Below are 19,283 nucleotides of genomic sequence, written 5' to 3'. Positions count from 1 at the left end.
CTCCTGGAGCATCAGTTTTATTGAATAGGAAATCATTCCAAACAGGGAAAGAGGCACAGATACACCACAGAGCAGAATATAAAATCTGCATGAGTGGCCCAGGACTTGAAAGAACTCTGGAGACTGGGAGGTCGCTTGCGGCTACACCACACGCCAGCTACAGGACAGGCGGAATCCCGCCTGGCGTTCAAGGCCCCTGACTCACTCCCCAAGCCTAACCTCTGCCCTTCCCGCCTTTCTCCCGCGGTTCCTCTGCCTGCGATGCGGAAAGTTCTGCTTCTGCCCCACAAGCCCAGCACCAAGGCCTCTCAGGGGCTTTGGGCAGTGCACCTGACATCTCCATTGGGACCGCTCCTCCTCTAGGCCCTGCCTGCCAGTCCTCAGGCCACCTTTTATTAGAGCTGTGGAGGTGTCTGCCTGAGCTCCTGCTGGTCTGTGAGCACCTTGCATAAAAGAATAACCTACATTGATGCTTTCACATCACTGTGTCTACTTCCCCAAATAATCTGACAAGCTATTATCCCCCACGTAATAGATCAGAAAATGGAGTTTCAGAGGCATGAATCATCCACCCAATCGGTGGTAAAGCTGGGTCAAGCCAGGACTTTTAGCTGGAGAGTCCTGAGCAAGGGTTGACCTGGCCCGACCTAGACGTGAAAAGATCAGCCTTGTCTGTGGAGAACAGACCACTTGGGGATAAGCGCAGAAGCAGGCAAATCAAGTAGGTGTCCATCATGGACACCCAGTCGTCTGTTGAATGAATAAATGATGGATGAAGGCAGTAGCAGACCAGCAGGTGGGGACAGAGCCTCAAATGCTCACTCCCTGTCCACTCTCGAGACTGCAAGTCATATCCAAGCTCAGCACTTGGGTTTCTGAGTCCCTGGGATTGTCACTTACTAAAATATTTGAGTTGGTTCTTATCTTATGTATTATTTTTGTTTATTTATTTACTTTTCTGGGGGGGAAAGAGAGGTAATCAGATTCGTTTGTTTGTTTGTTTAATGGAGGCACTGGGGATTGAACCCAGGACCTCACGCATGCTAGACATGCACTCTACCACTGAGCTCTACCCTCCTCCTGAGCTGGTTCTTATCTTATGTGAGCAAAACTTGGCAGGAGGCTGACCAGGGAAATGATCACTCTTTAGGAAAGATATTAACACCCTAGGTAAGAAGAAAGGGAAGATGCTGATTTTTGACTTATTTCAGAAGATGCAGGTATTTGGCTACAGAGATGGGCCAGGTTAAATGTCCATAACAAACCACCCATGATCAACCCCAAGGAGGGGTTATGACTTAGAAAGCATAGAGGCGACCAGCTGACCGGGATCTATTTGACAGGCAATTTGGCCCACTGGGCAGAGACCTGGACCGTGAATCAGGAGACTGGGCTCTGTCATTCACTAGTGTGGCCCTGGGCAAGTCACTTACTGCTACGAGCCCCTGTTTCTTTATCCTTACAGTGGGAACAGCAACTCCTAGTGTGTCCCTGACAGTTTCTGGAGGATGCTGGAGACTGGCTGAGATGAGACGGGGTAGGTGCAACAGAAGACACGTTCCCTTCCTTAAGGAGCATGCGGGTCAGCCTTGGGGCAGGGTCACAGCTTCTTTCCACACCAGTGATGACTCTGGCCATTTTTGAGGAGTGAGAACTTAGGATGGTGTCTTGGGATTGGGTGCTCCAGAAAAAAGCAGGACAATTTGTAATGTTGAAGTACTTTACAGCTTACAAATCACATTCCTCTATGTCATCATTTGAGTCTGACGGCAACTCTGTAGGTGGTTACTGCATCCACTTTAAAGATGCGGAAACGAAGGCTCAGGTGATGAAATGGCTTGCTTAAGGTTTCACAGTTGCATGAGACAGGGCCTGGAGCATGGGCCTGGCACGCTGTCCCCTGCCCTCAGAGTCGGTGTCACTTCTGTCAATCACCTGTGCCGACCACAGGCTGCTCACCGTGCCCCAGTCTGAGAAGCACTGGGCAAGCTCTGGTGAGGTGGCATCCTGTCATGGACCATTTGCTCTCTTGAGCCCTGAAAGGGCATGTGGTGTCCAGGCCAGATGGATGGAAAACCGAAAGCCCCAAAGAAACCCTCCCAGCAGCGTTAGGGAGATAATCCTGGGGCTGGTGGAAGGAGGTCTTCCTTCTCCAGGGAGGGAGCTGCGAACAAACCAGCAGTTCTCGAAAGGAAGACAGTGATGGCAGCAGGCTGCTGGTGGGATGCGCAGAAATTAGGGGACCTCGAGGGGGCTATAGAGTACTGCCAGTGTGCACAGAGGGGCCCTGAGGGTCAGGCAGGGCCTCTCCTTAGACACTGGACTTGAACTCAGCATCCCAGGCCAAGCAGCCTGGCCTCTCTGAGTCTCCCAAGGCATCAGCACGGGAGCTGATATGTTAGTTTCTTTTCAAATAGCAAACAAAACAAAACAAAACAAAACATCACCTCCTGTTACCCTCACAACAACCCTGTGAGGTAGGTAAGGTAAACCCCTTCCACAGACGGAGAAAGGGGTCTCAAAAAGGCACAGTGACTTGCCCGAGGGCACAGCCATGGCGGCACAAGCACGGCCTGAACTCAGACCTGTCTCAGGCCACGTCCGACGCCCCCACACCTCAGGGCCCCCGCAGCTGGCGGTCGGTGAGAACAAGGTGCTCCTCCGTCTAGGCTGGTGCGAGGTGGGCCAAGGTGACGGGTGCGATTTCTGTGTGAGACAATTCTATGTGCCATGTCCCTCAATCACAGATAGCACCCCTCACCTCGCGCCCAGGTTCATGGGCGGGGCTGCTCCGGGACCGGTGTCTTGTCTGCGGAGGACGGCGTGATGGCTGGCGTGCTCACCCACTCGCCAGACCCCTTGGCCCTTCCTCAGGGCGCCTGCCCTCGATGGGCGCACAGTCTAAACGAGCAAACCTGAGTTCAAACCCGGTGGACCACGGCATGTTCAGAGCGGGAAGGGCTCCAGGCACAGGCGCAGGCCTGGGGTCGGCAGCAGACAGGAAGCTCAGATGAGAGAACACAAGCCAGGCAGAAGCCAGGCCGCGCAGGGGCTGTGGCACTGACCCGGTTCTGGGGAAAGGTTGCACCAGAAGTGCCATAGGGAAGACAGATGAGGAAAGGGAAGAGGGGCTGAGCGGCTGGGGACTGGCTACCACGCCACCGGGACAGCCAGGAGTGTGGGGGACCGGCTGGGGCTGGGCTCCGGGCACACCCTTCTCCAGTGTAAACCGTCCAGTGCGACCCCAGCATGGGGTCCTAACCTGTATGGTGTGTCAGGAGCTCATAAGGCAGATAGTGTGCTGGTCTTTGAGAGCCCAGAGACAAACAGGACACTTCTGGACCTCCCAGCTGGACCGACTCACAAGCTGGGAACGAGTGACCTTGGTGTCAGCCATCCCGATGGAGGCATGAATGAAGCACCCTGGGAGCTTGGGCAAGGAGCGGGTAATCCTGCCATGGAGCCTCTTCAGAAGAGCAAGGTTCTGAGAGGAGTGGCGCTTGAACGGGGACAGGAGGTGTGCTGGTGCAGAGCGCGCGAGGGCCCTGCCTGCCGTGTCCCTGGGTCCCTGGTACGTGGGATGTGGCCACCAGGGGGCAGGCAGGAGAGGAAGATGGGCCACCGGGAGCGGTGTCCTTGGTTCCCCTCAGAGAGAGGGCCATGCAAGTACCGCAGGAGGGTGCCAACGGCCTCCACAAGAGGGAGATGAAGACAGCTCCATATTTCTTTTTCTTTAGGCAAAAAATGTAGGTAATCATCAACAGAAGATTGGTTTATGAAAAGTAAAATCCAGCCCCGGCTCTAAGGAGCTATGAGGTGGAACATGTGAGGAAATGGCTCTGGGCCTCACTGCTGATGAGAAGCCCCTGGCCTGGGCTCCTTCCCACGGTGCGTGCACGCTGCCCTGGGCATCGGTTAGGGACATGGGACGTTGGAAAAACTGGGAAAACACTTCTCACCCAGCATCAGGGGAGTCAAGTCTTGAAATGTTCTAGTGATGTTATTACAAGCAAACCAAGTAAGAATAGGCTACACCATCACCATCTGAAGACACTGAAAATAAACCCCTCACCATGTGCTTTAATTCACCCCGTGTGGGTGCCATCAGCTACCAGGCGTTTCTTTTCTTTTTTTGCGGAGTCTCAATAGATAAAATAGGTGAAGTGGAACTACTCTGGTAGTATGAGGGTGAGGGCCTGACACACGAGCTAAACCTTTTGAACTCCACAAAATACCCAGCTTGAAATTCATTGCATTCAACCCAAAAACAGTAAACAAAGTTGCCTGTGACTGTGTGAGCTTCTGTCCCACTCCCTGTCCGGCCCTCCAACAGCTCTCCCATCCTGAGGCCTTCCTGCCCCTAATCCTGTGCCCACAGCCTTTACAGGAAATCCACACCCCACACTGAGCCTGCACACCCTGAGGGGTTAACTCCTAATTTCCAGGTACCCTCGTGTCAAGCCAGCCAGTCTGCAGAACTCCTGCCTCAGAAGTTCAGAACCATGCAGTACACCCGCGATCTCACTGAGCTAGGCACGGCCACCTCAATGTACAGATGAAGAAATGAAGGCTCAGAGAAGAGTCCTGCCCAGGATCAAATGGCCCATCTACAGCACGGCTGTTCCTGACTCCACGCTGTGAAGGCCACTTCACGGTATAACCGCTGTCCCAGGAGGCCAGTCCCGCCCTAGAAGTCCAGGTGCCAGGACACAGGCACCCCAGCGCCCCTCTCGGGGGCTCCCAAGCCCTTAGGTTCTGGGGAAAGAGGCTCCTGCCTCCAGTGCTGGCTGTAACGCCTGCCTGCCAGGAGCATTCTTGGGCCCAGATGCCGGTGGTCTGGGCGGAAGGCCCGCCACCGTGACCGTGCCGTGGGGGCTCTCTGGGCCGTCTCTTCCCTGCTTCCCGCAGTCAGGCTCCGTCACATGCACGTGAAGTTTGGCCCCCTCCCCTCGTCACTCCTGGTGACCTACTGGGAACATCTATGATTCAGGTGAGCTGAGGGTTGCCACTGCCTCTGATTTGAAGAGTTTCTTGGGGTCCTAGCAGGAACTGAGGAGTGGACCCTCAGTTTCGATGTGGGGTCTCCCCACTCTGTACTGAGTTGACAGTAAGAAAGGTGAGGCCGTGGGAAGTGAGCTGGAGAGTGTGGTTCTTCGAGCAAGAACAGAGGAGCGGCTGGCCGGCAGGGCAGGCTGCTCTGCCCATTGGGAAGGCCGGATGGATTTTACTAGAGGAAACCAGAAGGGAAAAAGTGGACGAAGCCAAGCTGCCCAGGCCCTCCTGCGCACTGCCGCCCGGGCCCCACAGCCCTCTCCCTAGCGCTCCCTCTGGGCCCGGTCCCAGTGGGTATTCTCTCTCAGGAAGGAACGGGGCGTCAGGCCCGGGCTGCCTGGGGTGGTGTGAGGAACCCTGGGTGCGGCTGCGGCTCTGCCCCGACCTGCCGCGTCAGCCCCGCAAGTCCCTCCCCTCACTGGGTCCCACCTGCAGAACGCAAGCTCGGCTTCGTGACACCCAGGGCTCCCTCCTGGGTCCCACTCAACCCCTCCTGGGCCCCCACTGTCTGTCTCCCACACATACAGAAGCTCTGCCAGGGAAGGTTTTCTCAAAAACCTACTTCTGCCAGGAGGCTGGATCCCATCAGCCTGGGGCCTCATGTCAGGGGGCCCTGCCCTCCAGGAACAATGAAAGAGGACAGGACAAGGACTGTGGGAAGGTTTGAGAGACTCTAAAGCAGTTTAATGTGGACAGAAAGCAGAGCAGCACTGGGTGGGCAGGGAGAGGAAGCCTGAGGAAGCAAGCTTCGCTTCCGAGACATCGACAGGTTCCGGGGACTCACACAGGTATGGTGTCAGGTGACCTCCCAGCCATCAACGGCATTATTACACCCACTTGGCAGATGGAGGGACTTGTCTGGTCACACTGCTTGTAAGCACTAAGGAAGAAATCTGAACCCAAGTGTGACACTGCGATTTATAATAATAAATTTACATTTGGTCTTTTATACTGTTCTTGGAACACAGCTCCCCAAACCCTTGAAATTTCCTAAGAGCCACAGAGGCATCTTTGTTAGTTATATCCTTACTTCCTGACAGCTTCAGAGCACAGAGGTGAAATGAGTGTAAACTGCTACCCTGAACAGGCTCTTTCAACCACCCTGAGTTGATGTTAATGCAGTGACTTCCGACCAGTGGGCTGGAATTCTCTGTCTCCGCCTCCTCCACCTTCACCGAAGGCAAGATTGCCCAGAGATTGGGTTCAACCACCAATGGCCTATGTAATGAAACCTCCATAAAAACCAAAAGCACGGGGCTCAGAGAGTTTCTGGGTGGGCGAAACGGGAGAGCGGGCACGGAAGCGCTGCGCCCGGCCACTGGACGTGCCCCTCGCCTCTCTTCCATTTGGCTCTTCCTAAGTACGTCTTTCACCGTAAACTGGTTGGTAACCTAGTAAGTAAAGTTTCTCTGAGTTCTGTGAGCCACTTGAGCAAATTAATGGAACCCAAGGAGGTCATGGGACCCTCCGATTTACAGCCTGTTGGACAGAGGCACAGGTGACAACCAGGACTCATGACTGGCACTTGAAGGCCAAGGGCGCAGTCTTGGGGGACGGAGCCATTAACCTGTGGGGCCCGGTGTGATCTGAGGGGAGGCGGTGTCAGAACAGGTGGAACTGCGCAATGCCCTGATAGGGAAGTGCTGCTGGCATGGGGAGTGCGTAGAGGAGACGCAAGAGGGGGCACGGGCTGTTCTCCTTCACATGGTGGTGCCCTGGCCCCAGAACACATATCCTCCCCACCAGACCATGGGGCTTGTCTCTGGATGAGAAGAGGAACAGGGCTCTGACCCCAGCTTCTCTCCCTGATGGGTCAGGTCAGCAAGCGGCTGGCCAAGCACTCCCTCCCTTCCTGGGGCTCAATTTTCTTAGCTGTGAGATGCGTGTGGACGTGGCGCCATCCATCTGGCACTGCTCAGCGATGCTCGAATGAGACCACAGACAAGATGCAAGAAGGAACTCGTCTCATTTTTGCTAAACTTCTAGCCCATCCTCTCAGACCCAATGGTCCCTCTTTATTACAAACATTTTGTAATGTTTCCTGTATTATCCTGAAGTGAAATTCATAGATTATATAACCTACCTATATAAATTAGAAAAAAAATAAAGGGCAGAAAAGAGAGAAGTCATCTATAATAAAATGACCCTGCAGTATACAGAAGCTCGGACAAGGATAACAGGTGCCGGCCCCACCTGGACTCACAGTGACCACTGCGGACACAGATTTAACAACGGGGAGTCGTATGGAGGGGGCAATCTCACAGAGATGGCGCTGGGGCCACCACTCTGCCTTCTGAGCGAGATGGCCTGCATTCTGCCTATGGAATGTGTAGCTACCTCCGAGGCCCTTCTGAGACGCCTGCACTCTGTCTATGGAGTGTGCATCTCTCTGAATAAATCCACTTTCACTCAAAAAAAAAAAAAGATATGTTTTCCCTTCTCTTGTGTTCGCTAAGATCAGCAGGAGTGCTGATGCCTGGCCCCGGCGCAGGCTGGGCAGCGGGTGAGCCTCCCACAGGCTGCACAGGGTTTCAACTATTGCGCTCACTCTGGAAGGCATTTTGGCAAGATACATAAAAGCTTAGAAATGTATATACTGTTTGACTCACAAACATCCCAGGACATAGCTGGATAAGACACAAAACACACACACAAACATAAACACACAAGAGAGCCCTGTGCTCCATGAGCACAGTAGTGAAGAATGAGGACAGCTGATACACTTAAAAGCTGAAGACTTGGTTAGATTGCAGTACATCTTTACAGTCCTCACTGCAGTACGCTGGCCACTTAAATGGGGTGGAGGTCTGCCGCCTCTGGCAGGGAAAGACATTCATGCCGTGGCGCCAAGTGAGAAAAGGTCAAAAGACAGTATGCACACACTACTTCTGGGGAACAGCTGTTCACTCACACATGAACACAAAGTCTGGAAGGATATATGAGTGTTAACAGCAGTTATCTCTGGCTTGTGCGACTAGAGGTAATTTTTTGCTTACTTGTCCATATTTTCTATTTTTCAATAATAAACAAGGGCTGTGGATGGTGAGGGATCCTGCCTCCTGGATGTCCTTCAGGGCGAAAGAAGGACATTCTGCTGTTCCAGTTTCTTCACATGTTTCACCTGCTCTTAGCATTGGCTCCAGTGACAATGTCTCTAAGTAGTGAACTAGAATTCACTCTGTCTAGACAATATACATAAAACCTGTCAGGCCTAGGACTTGCAGGGACCTTGATCAAGTCTGTACCCTTCCTATCAAAGATGGGGAAACTGAGGCCCAAAGAGAAGGGTCCTGTTTAAGGTCACGCAGGAAGTCGGAAGCAGGCTCACGTGAAAGCATACAGAAGCAGTGCCTCCATCAGGCAGCTAACTGTGAACTCACACCTGCGGGAGGGAGGGAAGCCGAGCCAGGCTGCGTGGTAAAGCCCATAAACACGCCTCCCCCGCCGACAACTGGCGGCTTTACCCAGCGGCTGGTGCCCCACTGAAGACAGCGGCCAGAGGAGGTCCAGGCCCACGCTTTCTGGAGCTGGCATCAGTGGTCTGGGAGTTGTGACGGAGCAGACCCGTGGACACCGAGGCCTGTGTCCTCGGTCTCACTTCAGCAGGTGGCAGTGATGCGCCACTATGAGCCATGCTCGCGGCCCTGCCCGAGCCCTTGTGACCCCCAAAGTGAGAAGATTGTCTGGAGCTGTGGGGCGGGCTGGGCTCACGGCCTGTTGACCCTCCTCTCTGACCTACTGAGCCAGTGCAGAGACACAGAAAAAACACTGGCTTTCAAACCAGAAGCTCTAAATTTGAGTCTCAGTTCCAGTGGAAGATTCTGGCAGACGTGTGGCCTCCTTGAATCCGAAGCTTCTGTCTGAATAAATGTGTGTAACAGTAGCTGGCCTGACAACCTACAGGAACTGAAAGTCAAATTATAAGCACTTTAGTGTATAAGGAAGTACTTCCTTTGCCAGATAAGGTTTTCCTGTGTGGCTGCCGGGCCCTCACACCCCACAGGCTGTTTGGTTAATGGGAGCCTTCCCTTAAGAAGGGTGGGGGAGGGGCACATGGGAGAAGGAGCCTGGTGAGAAGCAAAGAGCCCAGACTTTGAAGAGAAAGTCTAGATGATAGCATTATTACTATAGTCATTACCTCTGCCATCCAAATAAGCCAAAGATGCCCCAGTCTGAGTGCCCCCTAAGCACACGCACCATCCTTGGCCGTCAAACCTCCTCATGCGGCACCCAGAAATCCAGACAGGCTGGGCCAAGCTCTGTAAAGAGCAGGGACCAGCAACCCGCAAGGAGGACAGCTGTGACCACAGGGAGGCGGCGGCCTCCCCTCCACCGCACCCAGCGCCCCTCCGCTAGGAAGACAGCCGTGCACGAGGAGCCAGACGCCTCCTCCCGCCGCCAAGACAACCTCCGGGGGTCAACTTCTATAGAAAACCCCCACCAAGAACCCAGTGACTGACTGCCCCCATCCACCCAATCACCCTGATCCCAGAGCTTTGTGGGTCCCAAGAGAGCCCTAAGCCAGCTCTGCACTCCTGACCCCATCCTGGGAACTGAAGCCACCAGACTCTAAGACCATTATCTACCTTATTCATGTCACTTGCTAAATTGACCTTGGGTTCCCTAGGTTGGGCCTGAGGTTGAAGAATGAGCACTACTAAAAACTCACAGGTAGAAAATGATAGGTTTTGTGGGTAGCAAGGAACAATGTCAGAAAAACAGATCTTTCAGGGATCAAGTGCCTGACTGTCTCTTCCATGCAGAGGTCAGGCAGCAAAAATATTACTGTGTTGTGCCTGCTCTTTCTCTGGAATACTGTTAAGAACCCTGGTTGGACAGTGGGCTTCACCAGTCTGAGAGGCAGGAAGGAACAAAGAAAGACCCCAGTCACGGCCTGCTGCCTGTCTTGAGCACATGGACAGCAAACTGTGTGAATGGGTCCAGCCCGGGGTCTGAATTCCGGGGAAGCCACCCCGACTCTAAGCCTTGGCTTCCTAACCCAACGACGTCACCTGGGACTCGCTTCCCAGGGCTGTGGCAAGAATCAGGTAAAAGAAGGGGGATGTGAAGACTGGTCAGTACAAAGTCCTGGGCGTCCGTGATTGGCTCTGATTGCTTTCAGGTTTGTGTCTAAACATCTTGTGTCTGCCAGGTTGGAAGACCCCGGAGGAGGCCACACTAGTGTTGCTCACACACAAGGAAGGAGGTGGGAAATGCTGAGAAACCCAAGCTGAGGGGACCCTGAGTCTTTCTACCACCTGAGGGCACGAGCCCCACGAGCCCCAGATCCCAGCACAGAACAGGACACACCAGTGAGGCGAGGAAGGGGCAGCGGCTTTGCATTTACGAGGTGCCAAGCCCCACGCTGGGCAGCTGACTCCTCTCCACAGCTTTGTAAGTGGGACTTATGACCCCATTTTACAACTAAGGATGCCGAAGCTTACAGAAGACAAGCAAATCCAAGACCAAAAGGGAAAGAACCAATATTATTTGAGCTTTTATCACATACCAGGCACTATACACTAAGTGCTTTATACATATTTTAAATTTAACTTACCTAACAACCCTAGGAAGTAGGGTTTATTATCCCAAGGCCACAGGTGGCAGAGTAAAGACTTAATATTAGATCTCACTGCCTCCAAACAAATGCTCTTTTCACTACAGCAAACCCTTGAACAACGTTGGGGACGGGGGCTCCGACCCTCTGCGCAGTTGAAAACCGCGAGTGACAGTCGGTGCCCGGTACCCACGGTGCTGCGGACGTGTTTACTGAGGAAAGTCCTCACGTAAGTGGACCATATGGTTCAAACCCGCGCTGTTCCAGGGCCCACTGTATAGCAAACTGCCTCCCACCAAAGGAGGGCAGAGGAGGACGCCCCAGCACAGAGAGGATGTGACAGCGCGCATCACGGCTGGCCGGCAGCAAGCTGCCTAACTGACGGACAGAGCGGCGTGCTAGAGGCTGCCCGTGCACCGCCCCAGCTCTGCAGGCTGAACTACAGGGGAGAGCGGCGCCCGGCAGCGACAGGAGCCACTGCAGACACACGGTTCCGTGGGCCAGTCCCTCAGACGTAACGTCGAGGGACAGAAGTCAGGCACTGAAGTCCAGACTATATGATCCATTTCCAAGAAGTTCCAAAGTGGTCTGTTGGCACAGGTGATGTCCTGGTTGTCCCTGGGAGGGGCCAGAGGGACATGGTCTGTCGGGACCTGGGTGTGGTGGGGGGGGTCCCTGCACAGCCACGTGTGAAGTGCATGGCGCTCACACTCCAGATTTCTGTACGGTACAGGAGGCTACACCCCAGGTGAAGAGAAAGCTTAATTCTCAGTGGGCCCAGGACCCCCTCCACCAAGGGCCATTGAACCAGGACAGATAACTGCTACTCATGATGAAAGTTTCAAATCAGGTCACTCACATTGTGACCACACATCCACCCCTACCCCAACAAAGACATCCATTCAACCCAAAGGGCATGTAGGAGGCCTGGACTCTGAATCTGAGTTACTGCCCGGCACCAACAAGTCATTTCTTCAGAACAGGTCACAGGTTTCTTATCTGAAAATGACTGTTGGATTAACTGACTTCCTTGTCATTCATGATTAAGTTAATAAAATAACTAACAGTTGCAGTTGCTTTGAGTTAGCCATCTGATTACATTAAAACCTTTTTTGGGGGGGCCTTAATGTATCTGTACATACAGATAAAATAAAACTTAACGCTCACATCCTGGGACAAGTGAGGCAGCTCCGATGGGAAACCTTAAACTCAGCTCACTTCACCAGAAGCTCAAGGCTCTTGGGTGGAAAAAATACAGTTTAATAAACATTTATTTGGTGCCCATGATGTTCCAGGCCCTGTGCTTGTCACTTAACAATGCTGTGGTTCCTCACCACGCAGCCCGAGTTTTCAGCAGAAAATCCGCAACTCCTGGGGCCTTTCACGGCGGGGGAAGAGCTCTACGGGCACCGGTCCTGCGCAAGGCCTGCGGGAAGTGTCCTCAAAGTGTGCTCCCTATTCACGTGACAAAATCGCTCCACGGCCAAAACTGGGCCCCAAAGCTCCAGCATATTAGGCACAGTAGGCATTTAAAAGCCACCTCCCTCCAGGTTCTAAGTACCGGGTCTCCCTACTTCCTACCTGGATCCGGCTGCAGCAGCGGCAGCGGCAGTAGTAAGACAAATCCTGATGCTGGGTGATCAGTATGTGTCAGGCTGCCTACCAAACATCTTACATTCCAGCTCATTTAAACGTACAATCAACCCTCTACCCCTCATTCTACAGATAAGGAACCTGAAGCACAGAAAAATAAAGTGACCTGTCCAAGGGCTCCTCTGCCAGGACGTGGCAGAACCAGGGCTCAAAGGCAGCAGTGTGCCCCCAAGTCCACTTCTTCACCTTCTTCCAAGAAGAGATCCCTTGCAGAGTGCAAGACCATCTCTGCGGCCACCATGACGCCCACGCCCCGGGAGGCCTCCATCCTCCCTGTGAAGCTAAGACTACAAATTTCCGAGAAAAGCCACATAGATTTTGGTCTCTCTGGTTTACCTGCCCTGCACAGAAGTTTTTGCTGGCACCGCTTGCCACCCCCACCCTACCACCTACGCCAAGTATCAAGTGCACCCAAAGTCTTCCAGGTTGGAGCCTGTCACTGTGCAATCCCCACCTGCCTTCCAATTCCACTTCCAACCTCTCTCCTGTCTGCACGGCAGGCCCCAGAGACGCTGCAGTGTACCGGTTCCCAGCACATGCTGGGCTTTCCTGCCCACGTGCCTTCATGTTTGCTGCTCCCTCTGCCTGGGATGCCCACTCCCACCTCTGTCTTGTAAGCTCCTTGTCCTTCAAAACTCCAGCTCAAATGCCGCCACCCCGTGTGAAGCCTCCCGGGGCAGCCCAGATGGGCAGTTCCTTATTCCTTTCCTGTGCTCCCTGAGGACCCTGCCCAAGCACTCGCCACACTGCGTGATGGTTAGCAGATTACGAGTCTGTCTGCTCCGAGATACCAAGGGCCTCGAGGGGAAGGACTCCACCTAGTCATTCCTTACCTATGCCGCCTGGCCAGTTTCTAACGCTCAATGTTTAGTGCAAGTGTGAACAAATGAATTCATGAATAAACTGTTGCTTGCTCCCTCCCATCTCTGCCAAATATGTGTCCAGAATGCAGATGACAAACATAACACATCTGATGTATAGCTTTAGGAACACATCAGTACAAATCTGCATCTCACACATGGAAAAAAGACGTAAAGGCCATTCTCTCCTCCTTCCAATTGTGAGTATCTCTAAATCTAGAGGCAGGCAGTGGGCTTCTCTGAGGATCCATGACACACCAGCTCCGCGCAGCTGCAGGGCGAGGACACCCGGGGAGCTAGCACCGTGGGAGGACAGAGGTAGAACCAGAGAGGGTCTCGGCACCAGGCCAGCACTAAGCCCCACTTACCTCCTTCTTGGGAATTCATGATGTTCAGGGCAAACAGCATGGCATTGGAGAATGTGGTCGCTTCTTCCTTACTTGCAAAGTTTAAACCGTAGACCTGGCGGGCATCTCGCCACTGGTGGAAGGTTGGCGTTGCCTGATTGTACTTCAGCCCTTTCACGATTGAATAATTGATCACAACCTGAAAGGGAAAAGAGAGAGAAATACGTGTAAATAAATAACAGGTAAGTGAGCTGGAGGGAGCCGCTGTGGGGCAAGGATCCTGTGTCCCTGGGGCTATGAGAGGACAAGGAGATGGGGATGGGGTCAGAGGGGGCAGCACCACCAGGCAGCTTTCCAACATGATGCAAGGGAACAGTGAGGGTTAGAAAACCAGTTATTTCACTTAACTAACAGTGCTGTACAGCCCCGATCTCTATAGCAGAGACCTGAGCTGGGAGTCGGGCTCCCTGGGTCCTGGTCCCAGCCACGTCACCCAGGGCGGCACTGCGTTTCTCTGGGCTTGGTCTCTCCAGTTATTAAGTGGGGATGATAATCCTGGCTCTACTGACCTAATGGGGTTAACTGCAAAGGTCACAGTATGACACACACCTTACTGAGACTGCTAGATACAAAGACCGTTCGGGGCGAGAGTCTTCTCTAATTTGTATTTATGCCTCCCGCATCCCTCTGCAGAGTGCCTCGTCCTCAGAGTGCATTAAGAAGCAGGTCATTGGTTAAGAGGACACGGCTGTCCAGCTTTCTCAGCACCACTTACTGAAGAGGCTGTCCTTTCCCCCCTGCATGTTCTTGGCTCCTTTGTCATAAGTGAATAACCACATCTGTGTGGGTTTATTACTGGGTTCTTTATTCTGTCCCACTGATTTATGTGTCTGTTTTTGTGCCAGTATTATGCTGTTTTAATTACCATGGTTTTGAAATACAGTTTGAAATGAGGGAGTGTGATGCCTCCAGCTCTGTTCTTTCTCAAGATTGCTTTGGCCGGTTGGGGGTCTTTTGTGGTTCCATATAACTTTTGGGATTACTGTTCTGTTTCTGTGAAAAACGCCACTGAGATCTGGATAGGGACTGCACTGAATCTGTTGATTGCTTTGGGTAGTATGGACATTTTCACATGAGCAGAGTCTCCTCTTTTTCTTGGTAAGTCTGGCTAAAGGCTTGTCAGTTTCGTTTATAATTTCAAAGACCCGGCTCTTAGTTTTACTGATCTTCTCTGTTCTCTTTTTAGTCTCTGTTTCATTTCTTTCTTTTCCTTTTCTTTGGAGGGGTAGGGGGGAGTAGGGAGGTGATCAGATTGATTGATTGATTGATTGATTGATTTTTGAATGCAGGTACTGGGGACTGAACCTATGACCTCATGCATGCTAGGCACGTCCTCTACCCTTGAGCTGTGCCCCCCTCCCCTCACTTATTTCTGATTTAATCTTTGTCATTGCTTTCCTTCTAAATTTGGGCTTCATTTGTTTTTCTTTTTCTAATTCCTTAGGTTGTAAAGTTAGGTTGTTTGAAATTTTTCTTGTTTCTTGAGGTAGGCATTTATTGCTACGAACTTCCCTCTTAGAACTGCTTTTGCTGCATCCCATAAACTTTGTCATGTTATACTCCCATTTTTGTTTGTTTAAGTATTTTTAAATTCCTCTTTAGATTTCTTCTTCAGTCCACTGGTTGTTCAGGAGCACGTTGTTTAACCTCCACATATCTGTGACCTAAAACCATAAAGCTCCTAGAAGAAAACATAAATGGTAAACTCCTTGACAGGTCTTGGTGATGATTTTTTTGAATCTGACACCAAAACAAATGCAACAAAAGCAAAAATAAACAAGTGAGACTACATCAAACTAAAAAGCTTCTACACAGCAGAAGGAAACCATCAACAAAATGAAAAGGCAACCTACTGAATGGGAGAAAATGTTTGTAAATCCTGTACCTGATAAGGGACAAATATCTAAAACATATAAAGAACTTGTATTACTCAACAGCAAAAAACCAAACAATCCAATTAAAAAATGGGCAGAAGATCTCAATAGATATTTATTCATAGAAGACATTCAGATGGCCAACAGATATACGAAAAGTCACTCAACATCACTAATCAGGGAAATGCAAATCCAAACCACAAGGAGACATCACCTCACATATCAGAATGGCTGCTATCAAAAAGACAAGAAATACAAGTGCTGGTGAGGGTATGGAGAAAAGGGAACCCTTGTGCACTGCTGGTGGGAATGTAAATTGGTGTAGCTACTACGGAAAATAGTATAAAAGTTCCTCAAAAAATTAAAAATAGATAAAAAAATTAAAAATAGAACTACCACATGATCTAACAATTCCTCTTTTGAGTAAAAATGAAAATGAAAACATGGAGTCAAAAAGCTATATGCACTCCCATGTTCACTGAACCATTATTTACAATAGCCAAGATAAGGAAACAACCTAAATGTCCACTGATGTATGAATAAAGAAACCATGGTGTATACATAAAACAGAGTATTATTCAGCCGTAAAAAGAATGAAATCTAGCCATTTGTGACAAGATGGAAGGATCTTGAGGGCACTAGGCTAAGTGAAATAAGAAAAAAACAAATACTGTATGACTTCACTTAATATGTTTTCTTATCTGTAAAACGGGGAAGACTGTGATATGGTAGTGGTGTGGCATCCTCAGAGTGTTGTGAAGATTAAATTACACATATGGAACCACTAACACAGCTGCTGGCACACAACAGGCTGTCAGTAAGTGTTAACTGAGAAATATTAAAGTCCCTAGAGATGGAAATACAAGAGTCTGGATAAGGCTGGACGGCCTGCTGTTGGTGATATGATGGAAAGGACTCTGCTTTAGGAGAGGCAGAGGATGACTGCTCTGATCTCTGGTTTTGAGGCTTCAGGGTTTCGTGATCTGAAATTGGAGATAACTCATGCTACTACTGTCCCCCTGGTCAGGAAGGTGAGCTCAGGGAAAGATTCAGAGATGCAAAGGCACAAGGCCAAGGCACCCTGGTTACTGGCCGGAGTGCTAAGATGATACCTCGGATCTATTGCTCTCCTTTCCCACTCTACATTGCCGTGCTGTCGGAGAAAGAAAGGCCAGGACAGCACATATGGGCAATACCCACAAAAACTTTTTCCAAGTCTTAGCCAGGTGTAAGGTGGGTCTACACTGACCTGTAGTGAAAAGAGAGAGCGAGAGAGTGAGCGTGCGAGCCTGCATGTGCTGTGCCAGGTACTGAATTAGCTAGAGAAACACAACTGTCCCCTAACTTCTCACACACTAACACAGTGCAGTCTTCACCAACATCTACACCCAGGTTCCTGGGTGTTTCTCTCTCTGAGTTTAGCTCTAGATCATCAGAAAAAGTGCTCGAGGTTTTGTGGTTTGTATGCATGATAAGCAGCATTGTGATGATCAACAGGCACAGGAAAAGATGCTCAATAGAGTTAATTATCAGAGAAATGCAAATCAAAACTACGAGATACCACCTCACACTGGTCAGAATGGCCATCATTAAGAAGTTCACTAACAATAAATGCTGGAGAGGGTGTGGAGAAAGGGGAACCCTCCTACACTGATGGTAGGAATGTAATTTGGTGCAGCCACTATGGAAAACTATGGAGATTCCTTAAAAAACTAAAAATAGATTTACCATACAACCCAGCAATCCCACTCCTGGTCATATGTCTAGAGGAAACTAATGTGAAAAGATACATGTACTTCAACGTCTGCAGCAGCACTATTTACAAGAGCCAAGACATGGAAGCAACCTAAATGTCCATCAACAGATGACTAAAGAAGTTGTGGGGGTGTGTGTGTGTGTGTGTGTGTATTAGATACTCAGCCATATAAAGGAATAAAATAATGCCATTCACAGCAACATGGATGGACCTGGAGATTGTTATACTAAGTGAAATAAGCCAGAAAGAGAAAGAAAAATACGATATGACATCACATATATGGAATCTAAAAAAAAAAAAAAAAGACACAAATGTACTTATTTACAAAATAGATACAGACTCAGACACAGAAAATAAACCATGGTTACTGGGGGAGGGGGTGGGGAAGGGGAACTACACAGAAATGGATTCACATGATATGTACTCTTCTGTTTGTGTTCTTTCTTGCAACAAAATGTCTCTGAGATTCATCCATGTTACTGCATTTGTAAGTATTTAATTCTTTTTGGCAGCTACACAACATTCTGTTTTTTGATATACCATAAATAACTCATCCATTCTCCTGTTGATGGGCATTTGTGTAGTTTCTAGCTGTCGGCTGTCAGGAATAGAATTGCCATGAATATTTTCATCCATGTCTTTCACGGAACACAGGCACTCATTTCTCTGGGGTATACAACCAAGAGTGAGTTACAGGGTAGGTACATACTGAGCCTCAGTAGGTTCTGGCAAATCACTTTCCAGAGAGGCTGTGGTGATTTACACCTCCCAGCAGCAATATGTGGGGACTCCAGTCACTCTGCATTCCCACCAACATTTGGCCTTCAGCCCTTTTAACTTCAGCTTTTCTGCTGTGTGTGCAGCACTCTGATCACAGTGTCCTTTTGTATTACGAGACGTGACGGAGAGCAACTTTCACATGCTCGTTGGTCTTCTGTTCCACTGCTCTTTTCTCTTTTTGTGCAATTTCAGTTCAAGTCCTTGTGCCCATTTTTAAGAGGTTGTTTGTCCTTTTCTTATTGATTTGTAGGAATTCCACACACACTTTTCACGAGTCCTTTGTCGTGTGTGTGTGTGTGTGTGTGTGTATACATGTATATGTATCTCTTCTCCCAGTCTGTAGCTTGCCTTTTCACTTTCTCAATGGTAACTTTTCAATAAAGAAAATTGCTTAACTTTAAAGAAGTGCAACTTAATGTTTTTCTTTTACACTTAATGCTATTTGTGTCCTGTTCAATGTCATGAAGACATTTTCCCTCCAATATAATGAAGATATTTTCCTGAATTTTCTTCCACTGATATACTTTGCATATTTAGGTTGACCTTAATTTGGGGGTACACTGTGAGCTAGGCATAAAGACTTTTTTCATGTATATCTGGCTGTTCTGGTATCATTTGTTGAAAGGACCACCCTTAGCCCACTGAGTGCACTGGTGCCTTTGTCATAAGCCAAGTGACCACATACGTGTGGCTCTATCTAGGCTCGTTTGCCCTTCAACTAAAACATTTTGCTTTTCTCTGTTGTGTATCTGCTTTCTATTTCATTAGGTTTTTGTTTCTGTTTTCATTTTTCCTTCTATTTTTGTTGATTTACTTTGTTTTTGCTTTTCCTAGCTTCTTAGGTCACCGATTTTCAATCATTCTTTCTCTAAAATATGCATTTATGGCTGTACGTTTCTCTATATGTGGTGCTTTACTTGCATCCCACAAGCTTTGCTACACTGCATTTACATTATTGTTCTGTTCAAAATATTTTCTGATTTATGTTGTGGTTTTTCTTTTTCTTTTTTTTCGGTCCCATGGCTTATTTAGTAGCATTTCCAAACATTAATTTCCAAACAAGGAGTTACCCTTCTGTTACTGATTTCTGGCGTAATTCTGCTATGGTCAAAGAAAAGCTCTGTATGAGTTCAATCTATTTAAATTTGCTGAGGTTGGCTTCGTGGTCAAGCATGTTGTCTATTTCCATAAATGCTCAGTGTACACTCGAGAGGCCTGTACATTCTCCTGCGGCGGCTGCAGTTTCTGTGAATGTAAATCGGGTCAAGTCGGTTAAAAACGCTCTTCAAATTACCTGTTTACTGATTTCTGCCTGCTTGCTGAGTCAGTTTTTTGAAGGTATGA

The 19,283-nt window shown here is 49.7% G+C and overlaps 1 protein-coding gene across 8 annotated transcripts in view; it reads right to left on the bottom strand.

The window, feature by feature from the left end:
- The window catches only part of EVL (Enah/Vasp-like), a 134,383-nt gene that overhangs the window by 29,730 nt on the left and 85,370 nt on the right, over positions 1–19,283 (bottom strand). For all 8 annotated transcript variants that reach the window (XM_072963701.1, XM_072963703.1, XM_015243348.3 and 5 more), the window contains exon 3: positions 13,491–13,668. In XM_072963701.1, coding sequence (XP_072819802.1) covers positions 13,491–13,668 — 178 coding nt within the window. The remainder of the gene's footprint in view (positions 1–13,490; positions 13,669–19,283) is intronic.

This window comes from Vicugna pacos, chromosome 6 (assembly GCF_048564905.1).
Source record: "Vicugna pacos chromosome 6, VicPac4, whole genome shotgun sequence".
Lineage (NCBI taxonomy): Eukaryota > Metazoa > Chordata > Mammalia > Artiodactyla > Camelidae > Vicugna > Vicugna pacos.
Note: the sequence above shows the minus strand (reverse complement) of the source record. Positions and strands in the feature narration are given on the sequence as shown.